At 41.2% G+C, this 9774-nt stretch overlaps 1 protein-coding gene across 3 annotated transcripts in view; it reads right to left on the bottom strand.

Annotated features, from left to right (window-relative positions):
* The window catches only part of ACOX1 (acyl-CoA oxidase 1), a 52230-nt gene that overhangs the window by 41320 nt on the left and 1136 nt on the right, over window positions 1-9774 (bottom strand). For all 3 annotated transcript variants that reach the window (XM_061616245.1, XM_061616246.1, XM_061616244.1), the window contains exon 2: window positions 8472-8631. In XM_061616245.1, the coding sequence (XP_061472229.1) occupies window positions 8472-8631 (160 nt within the window). The remainder of the gene's footprint in view (window positions 1-8471; window positions 8632-9774) is intronic.

Here is a 9774-nt window from a genome sequence, read left to right on the forward strand (position 1 = left end):
TGGGAATACAGAATGCTAGACTGAAGGCTTGTGACGAAAGAGGCAAAGTCTACTATGTTGCATAATCTGGCTACTGTACAAAAAAAGCCCCAAGAGATGTGCCTCAACTATTTATCTTATAAAATTAGATTGAGAAAGTGCAAGTGTTGTCTTGCTGAGAAGTTAATTCAATAACTTTCCTAATCAGCATATGGCCTGAAATAGTAGGCCCAAATGGCGACCTAGCCCCAGTGCCCTTATACAGAGTTAACTTTGCCATACTGGTAATTCAGATCAGGATGTAATGTAACATTGCTGCAATGCAATAAAGTCCCTCCAGTTAGTTATTCATCTAACAATTACTTCTGGGCACAAACCTAGCCAGAGGAACTGCTCACACTGTCACATGACATACTGATGCACACATTTTTTGTGCCTATTATTTTACTAACAGAAAACACCCTGATCAGTGGATACAGCAGTTCGCTAGATCAGTCCATCTAACATGATGTTTCCAACAGTGGCCAGTCAACCCTCCCCCATTATTTGCCATCAGCATCTGGAATGGTATATTGCCTCTGAACATGGCGGTTCCGTTAAGCTATCAAAATTAATAGTCAATAGTCTTCTCTCTGAATTTGCCTAATACTTTTTAAGAACATGGTTCAATGAATCATTAACTAGGAAGCTCCATCACAAATTTCTAAGAACACTTCAAGACTCATCCCTTCAATGAAAGCAAGATAAAAAATGAAGATAAATATATCTTCTTAATTCAAGAGGAGATTATGCATTGAATACTACATATCCCAGTTGTCTCATTCTCAAGTAAGCTCTATATACTAGATTCACTAATAGGCAAAAAACCTTGCAGTTTAAGAACATACCTATAGCCCACAGCTATTCTATCAAACTTTAAAAAGCAGGGAAATTGGGCAGCTATAATGAATGCACCAGGGGACCAGGAGACTTAAACTCCTCTCTGAGATATTGTACTGCCCTACAAATTGGTCAAAATGCAAACACCATTTGGGTTGGTCTTTCACAGTCCAATCCACTTCCTGTGTAGCTTGGAAGAATTTGGTAACATGTGCCTCTGAGCATATGGTGAGTGGTGGCAACACCTACCATCTCCAAAGATGGAGAATTATATTTTTGTATGTTTGCTGGTGTTCTTCTTACTTTGCTTCTTTCCTGTGTTAATGTTTCTACAGAGAATGTACACTAGAAAATTTTATTTCCCTCATTATTCATCCCAGAAATCTGTGTCAAATTTATTTTTATTAATTTCAAAGCCTTTTTATTAGTCAGTGTCATATGATGGTGAAGACAGCCTTTTGTGTTTCAAATTGGAGGTTATGTTCTATTTCTATTTTGGGTGCATTAACAGTGGAATTTGGACCTGCAGTTTGATGAAAAATCAGACTGATTCCAATATGTTGCTACTTCAGCAATGACTAGCTGTTGGAAAAAAGAGGATGCATATTTTCAGCCTGCTATGTTTAAACCACTTCATTTAAGGCAAGGTGGGCACAGTCAATTAAAAACACACAGCACACCTAGCATTTTTCTAGAATATATTTCACCTCCCACTGTTTTATCTTGTGCAAATTGAGACACTCCTGAGGTTCACTGGAGACTATTCTGCAGAAGTCAGTGCCATTATTCCACAATTATGTTTGGAGTTTTTTTAGTATAAATTTTGCAAAGAGTTGCTGTACTTCACATATTCACAGAAATAGAAACAAAAGAAAATGATTTCCTATAGGAAACGTCACTAAAACTGAAAGGAAATCAGACATATTCAAAGTGACCATCTGAACTATATCAACTGTCTTAATAATGTTGCTTCCTCCCTGCTAAAACAAGATCAGCACAGCACATGTCTCCTTTCTATTATTTGGGCTGATTGCAGGTGTTGCCACCACTCACCATATGCTCAGAGGCACATGTTACCAAATTCTTCCAAGCTACACAGGAAGTGGATTGGACTGTGAAAGACCAACCCAAATGGTGTTTGCATTTTGACCAATTTGGAGGGCAGTACAATATCTCGGAGAGGAGTTCAGGTCTCCTGCTCCCCTGGTGCATTCACTATAGCTGCCCAATTTCCCTGCTTTTTAAAGTTTGGTAGAATAGCTGTGGGCTATAAGTATGTTCTTAAACTGCAAGATTTTTTGCCTATTAGTGAATTTCCCTGCTTTTTAATCTGGGAGGTAAGAAATGAGATCCTGTCCAAGTTTGCTGAGAATGGATGGATCATTTGCATGCTTATTGAGTTCAATGGGATTTACTCCCCTGCAATCATGCTTAGGATAGGTGAAACTGACCACAGAGGATGGGGAGGAGGAGGAGGGAGGGGAGGAAATGCAGAGGGCTGGGAGGGGAGGAGGCAGGATGGAGAGGGGAGAAGGAGGACTGGTTTGATCATTTGCATGTTTATTAAATTCAGTGCGATTTACTCCCGTGCAATCATGCTTAGGATAGGTAAAACTGACTGGGGAAGGGAGGGAGGGATGGAGTGGGCAGGGGAGGAGGAAGGGCGAGGAGAGGAGGCGAAAAGCAGGTCTGATCATTTGCATGCTTATTTTCAATGGGATTTACTCCTATGCAATCTTGGTTAGGATAGGAAACACTGACCGTGGGGGAGGAGTGGGAGTGGGAAGGAGCGTATTGGAGGGGGGCAAAGGAAGGTGGAGGGGAGAGCAGGTTTGATCATTTGCATGCTTATAGAGTTCAATGGTATTTACTTCCGTCTAATCATGTTTAAGATAGGTAAAACTAACCATGGGGAGGAGGAAGGGGAGGAGGGGGAAGGGGAAGGGGCAACAGGGGATTGGAAGGGGATGGGGAGTGAGGAGCAAAGGAAGGAGGAGGGAAGGGGCAAGAGGAGGGAAGGGGCAAGAGGAGGGAAGGGGCAAGAGGAGGGAAGGGGCAAGAGGAGGGAAGGGGCAAGAGGAGGGAAGGGGCAAGAGGAGGGAAGGGGCAAGAGGAGGGAAGGGGCAAGAGGAGGGAAGGGGCAAGAGGAGGGAAGGGGCAAGAGGAGGGAAGGGGCAAGAGGAGGGGATAGGTGGAAAGAGAAGGGAGGGTGGGTTTGATCATTTGCATATTTTTTGAGTTCAGTGGGATTTATTTCTATGCAATCATGTTTGAAAATGGACTGCCTTCAAGTCAATCCTTTGAATAGGGTTTTCACGGTAAACGGTATTCAGAGGTGATTTCATCATTGCCTTCCTCTGAGGCTGAGAGGCAGTGACTGGCCCAAGGTCACCCAGTCAGCTTCATGGCTGTGTGGGGATTGGAACCCTGGTCTCCCAGGTCGTAGTCCAACACTGACCCAGGGAAGGGGCAGGGAGTGGGAGGGGAAGAGATTGGGTGGGTGGGCACTGGGCAGAAGGGGAGCCCCTTTCCTTTCCAAAAGGAAAACATTGTAAACAGAATCATTCTTTTTCAGGCTTTCCCCCACCTTTTTATTCTACAGCAGACACATGTAGCCTCCCAACCAAATTTAAACCAAAGCTTTCCCTGGCCACATCCGCACCAGGCCTTTATTTCACTTTGGACAGTCATGGCTTCTCTCAAAGAATCCTGGGAAGTGTAGTTAGTGAAGGGTGCTGAGAGTTGCTAGGAGACGCCCTGTTCCCCTCACAGACCTTCAAACAGAGTGGCTGACTGTTAAACCAGTCTGGCCACTGGAGCTCTCTCAGAGGAATAGGAGTCTCTTAGCACCCTTCACAAACTACACTTCCCAGGATTCTTTGAGGGAAGCCATGACTCTCTCACATGAAATCAAAGTCTGGTGTGGGTGTGGCCCCCTGATTATCTAAGCTCAGCAGCTGTGAGCCTTTTAGCACTCAGACAGTTGGTTCTTACTGAGCATGCTCCGCACTATCATTGGGTCCCAGCCAAAATTTATTAAATTAATTAAAAATCAGCCAGGCATTTTTTAAACTTTTAAACTGCAGAAGATGAAGGTCAGAGTATGGGGCAACGTCAGTATTAGGATTACAGGTACTCTGTGAACATGGCTGATTTTTAATGAATTTCAACAGATTATGAGAACTCTCAGAGAAAAAAGTCCAAAAGGGCTCTGAGGTTTTTCTCTCTCTTTTTACACTTTGAACTGTCTATTCTCTCTGACTGTTTTGTGTATCGCCATGAAAATTGACAGGGTTGTTAAGCAAGCGTTTCTGAGTTCAGGACTATAAGTTATGTAAGGTTTTGTTTTGAAATGAGCTTATGGGAAGCATCAGAATGGCATGGGGGAGTATTTTCAATTTAACATTGCGGAATGTGAAAAATCCCCGCTGGCTATAGTATACAGCCACTCTCGTGGCTGTATAATCACTTCCTTCCGCCTTTCACAGCCTTCCTAAATCTGGTGCCCTCTGATTTGTGAGATGACAAAACCCATCATCCCTGACCATTGGCCATGTTGGCTGGGACTGGACGTACCATGTTAGGGAACCTGGCCTATTGACTAACAGCAGTGGAGAGAGCTGTTCAACTTCCATAATCCACTAACGATCTTCGGTCTGACATTTGGAAATCACTGTTAGAGGACACTGGAGTAAATCAAAATAGCTAATAAAAAAAGAAAAAGGAGCAGTGGCATTCTAGACCAGGATATAAATACTAAAAAGGTTTTTTTTCAGATTTAATTGGACCTATACTCCATTCATTTTGATTTGTTCTTTTAAAAAGCCATTTATCTATTGGCAATACAGTAGGGCCCCACTCATATGGCAGGTTAGATTCCAGACCCCTGCCGGAAAGTGAAAACCACCGAAAAGTGGATCAGCTGTAGTGCGGGGCTCTGGAACCTAACCCGCTGATCACACTAGAGGAGGAGAAGATCAGCTGTAGCACGCTAGAGCTGATCTTCCCCTCCTCCGGCATGATCAGCTGGAGTGCGGGGAGCTGCAGCCCCCCGCCAGCTGATCGCCCCGCTGGTGCCATATTAGCGAAATGCCAAAAAGCGGGCCCCTGAGAATGGGGCCCTACTGTATATACATTTTGCAGATCCAAATTTAGTGTTCATTATCGCTGTGTGAAACAGTATTTTCACTGCTGATTTACTTCCCTGGATGTCCTCAAGTTCTTATACTACAAAATCAAAATGTTTCTCTCGCATTTTTGTTCATAATTTTGTAAACCTCTATCATGTACTCTTATAGTGTAATCCTTTTAAGTCAGTCCCACTGTGTTCATCAGGGCTTACTCCTTAAGTAAGGGACTGCAGCCTTTGGCTGCAATCCTAACCTCATATACCTGGAAGTAAGACCCATTGAGGTTAATAAGGCTTACTTCTGAGTAGACGTGGTTCAGACTGCGCTGCAAGTCATCTTTTTTCTTAGTGTTAAAAACCTCAAAATGCTTTAGCATTTCCTGATAAAGGTGCTTCAACCATGACCATTTTAGTTGTCCTTTCCAATGCCTTCTTCAGGTTTGTCAGATTATTTCTGATATGCAGTACCTGTGAATGTGGTTGCACTAGTGATACAGAATGGAAGGATTTGGGTGGAAAGATTAGAAATTGTCAAGTATATAGATTAGACAAATATATGGCTTAGTTGATGATTTTTTGTTGTTGGTATTTTGTCAAAAACTTGAGTGAAAGCTCACCTACACAGGAAACTGAGACTGCAGAAGATGTGTAGGTGTTGGGATGGGAAGAAATGAACTCAGGGCCGGGGGAGGAAGAAAAGAGAACTGTACGGAAGGAACATGACTAACTAGTGAGCTCAACTAACCTGTTTTCTGAGCCCCTAACAAAACAAAACACTGATTAAGCATTTTCAGACTTCTAACACAGAGGTTCTTGATGCTTTTTCTTTATTATATTGTTTAATAATAAACCAAGTCTTTTACCTGGTTTATCTGTGCTTCATGGTTTTAAACTTTATAGCAGGGCTGTGGAGTCAGAGTCGTGGAGTCGGAAGCAATTTTGGGTGGAGTTGGAGTCAGTAAAAATGTATCGACTTCAACTTCAAAATAAATTTTGATTGACAAATTTTTTAAAATATAAATTCAAAATGTCAAAGAAGCTTCCCATGAAGTCAGCTGTAGTTGAGCATTTCACCATAACTCAAGATGGAAAACATGTTGTGTGTCAGTGTATGACACAGGACCCAGATGAAGTCAAATGCTGTGATGCCAAGATCAGCGCATATTCAGGCAGCGATAAAAATGCTCCTATGAGAGCTTCCAATTTAAAAAGACATTTATAGCCCTTTCCAGGGCTGTGGAGTTGGAAGCAATTTTGGGTGGAGTCGGAGTCAGACAGTAGAAAAATAAAGGAGTCGGAGTCGAAGGTTTGGCGTACCTACTCCACAGCCCTGCTTTGTAGGGTTGTTAAAATTGTATATTTGTTTTTAATGTTCAATGTTTTTAATTTTTGTAAACTGCCCAGAGAGCTTTGGCTATGGTATGGTATGTAAATGTAATAAATAAATAAATAAAAGGAGGGAGATGAGATGCACTAAATTCCCAATAATGCTCAAAATATTCTGTGGCTAGGAAAATAGTGGGTTTCGATTTCTAAGTAAGTCTTCCCATTTAATTTTTATTACAATGCTTAAAATGCAGGATTCAGGAGCTCAAATGAACAGCGAGTGAGCAGCCTCAAGGTCAGACAGTAGATCAAATAGCAAGGCCCCAGGTAGACTATCGACCTTACCCTTTATCCCACAAAGAGACCAAGCCTGTCATTAGCTTATGAAAAAGAAACCAAACTCCACCCACTTGACTTCTGCCCATTTACTGAACTTCAACCATTCCTGTCACAATTACATAAGTGGGAAATGTGAGGGGAGAGAAAAGCTTTTGCTCAGCACAAATATAAGTAGCTGCGACATTCCCCATTTTTGGCTGAAACTTTAAGGGACTGATGTTAGCTACCTGATTAATATAAGAGTGGTTAAAAGCAGTACACATTAGCAAAACATTACTAGATATAATAAAACTCAGAATATAAATAATACATCTATTTTAAAAGGTGCTATATTACACAGCTTTGTAAAATGGTTATTTAGCAACTTGCACTCATGATTTAAAAGCCTCTCCAAACTCCAATCCCCATTCTGGTCATACAGCTAATGCAGAAGAATAGGGCTTAAAGATCTGATCTTCCAGTACAAGGACCCTCAGTACTCGATACATATGATGGATCAGATCATACCCTCTCAAATAAAGTATGCTGCAAGCACAGAAGAGGGATTAACACAAATTGTGCTGGAGGCTTCAGTTACAACCTTCAGAAGACACCAAAAACTCAAGGAAACTAACTGTTGCATACCAGAAACAAAATGCAGGAACACCACTCTAGTTTAATTAAGGAGAAATCCCTTCTTTACTGCAAACATGGTTTTGCCATGTAGGATCTTAACATCTCTATTGCTCATTATTTTAGTGTCAGTTGATTTGCTTAGTCAACTATCACTTCTGAGGTGGTTAGCCTGCAGCACAGAAGTTTGTGGAACTCCTAGTTTGGAGTGAGAAAGTCCACAGGTCTGGCTTTGAGTGAGTCAGGCCTGCATTCCTGCCTCCCTGTTTAGTGCTTGAACCTCTGGCTGTACCGTGGCTCAGTAAACCAGAGGGGCATCCAATCAAGGCATAAAGGAGCTATGTACACACTACAGTGACACAAAGTATACTTCAGATACTTTGAAGATGGCTCACAGTACACTTGTGAAAATGACTGGCCATCACTGCTTTACATCAAGGGATTTGTTTATTTCGGATACAGTAATTAGTTTTATGAAACAACTGAGCTGTGCATACTGCAACATACTAGCAAGTCCCTCCTTCACAGAGGGTTAGCATGGAAGTTAGAGTAGGCCAGAACTCATTTGACATCAATTGGTGCAATTTATTTCAAAGAAAGGACTTGTGTGCCTCTTTCAAGAACTGTGCATTCAGCAATATTCAAAGAGGAATAAAAAAATCTAGCAAACAATTATTAAACCAAGTTTATATGAAGTGTTCAAAAGTCACTCAATGCAATACAATTAAGTTCACACAAAGCTGGCAATCTTCCATGTTGTAAACATCATATTGGAATACTTAACCTTTTCCAATCTATTTCAACACTAAAAGGGGAGAGGGAAGGGGGAAAAGATGTGGTAGAGGAAATGTAAAATGTTCTATAGTCACATTGCTACTTTGAAAACCGATTTACTTGCAATCTAGTTTCATACAGACACTTTAGGGAAGTAGCATTTTGCCTTCAAAGTCTTACATCGTTCATGGTTAAAGTGTAACAAGAACTATTTCTCTAGCTTTAGGAAATATATTAGCAAAGGAAGCTTGACGCTGCAGCACTTTTCCAAGAAGTTTTACTCAGAGAAGCCTTACTAGTCAGATGACAAGTTTCAATGACTTTATACAGCTTTAAACTATCAATGCAACCTGACCGATAAAAGAATTAAGTACTATTGTCCTTTATATAGGAGCACTTGTTATTTTATTCACCCTGCACTGGATTCATGTACCTTTTAAACCAGTAGATCTCATCAGGATCTGCAATCCCATATTCTCTTAGCTTCATCACCATAAGCGCGCTCTTCCTGATAGCAACTTCATAGCGCTGGCTACGGGAAAGGAAATTTACATCCTCATGCTTGAATTCTGGGTCATTTGTAACAAGTGCTTCTGTAGAGAGGATAGAAGAGAGGTTCACTGTTCAGCCAAGACACATTCCTCATTTTAAAAAAAGTAAATATAAGGCTGGACCCATACTACAGCTTCACTATTAATGAATTGTTGACAACCTCAAGAAATGTTATGTTATGTTTTATTTCTAGGCCGCCTTTCAGCCAAATAGGCCCCCAAGGCGGCTTACACACAAATAAAAATACAAATACAAAAAAACCCAATACAATTTACAAAAAAAAAATCAAACTAACAAAGTCCTAACATCTCTTAAAAAACAGGAGCAGAAAACAAAAAGCATTCATCTTCCTGGTAAAGGGCAGTCCCCAGAAAAATGTCACTAAGAGCAGGGGTGGAATGCAGGTGGAAATCAATGTGAGAAACTGCTTTGAGTGGCACAACAGCAAAGACATGTTAATCTTATGTTTGATTAGTTTGCTACCATCACAATTACTATCAAGGGGTCACCCTTTTACATTCTAACATAAAAAAGGCAATAACTCAACTTTAAACTGTGTTAATGACTATAAGGACAGTACTAGGATATAATAGGTATTCAGATTAATTAACAAAATACAAAAGTTACAGCGTAGCATAAAAATCATAGAAATGGGCAACTAGACTTGTTTATGTCATCAGTCCAAGAGGGCAGAAAAGGCAACAATTCAGAAGAACGCAACAGGTTTCTCCCAGGCGCCATCTGCCACAATCCCCCTTATCACAGCCCCCTTGTGAAGCTAAGGTAGACATTATGCTAACCCCTTGCCCCCAGCCATCAACTTGAAGAGCTAGGATTGCATTGCATAGTATTTAGATAAGAACATAAGAAACTACCTTATACAAAATCAAGCTAATTAATCCTTATTATTAAAAGAGCCTCCAGTTAAATAGACAAGTTTTTAAATTTTAAAAATACAGTTACTTTAAATACAAGTGTTTAGAAAAACTGCATGCAGCAGGAAACATCTTGGACTGCCTTCAAATTGATCCCGACTTATGGCTACCCTATGAATAGAGTTTTCATGGTAAGTGGTATTCAGAGGCTAGTCCTCCATTGCCTCCCTCTGAGGCTAGTCCTCCCCAGCTGGCTAGGGCCTCCTCAGCTTGCCACAGCTGCACAAGCCAGCCCCTTCCTTGTCTGCA

This window comes from Rhineura floridana, chromosome 3, assembly GCF_030035675.1.
Source record: "Rhineura floridana isolate rRhiFlo1 chromosome 3, rRhiFlo1.hap2, whole genome shotgun sequence".
Classification (NCBI taxonomy): Eukaryota; Metazoa; Chordata; class Lepidosauria; order Squamata; family Rhineuridae; genus Rhineura; species Rhineura floridana.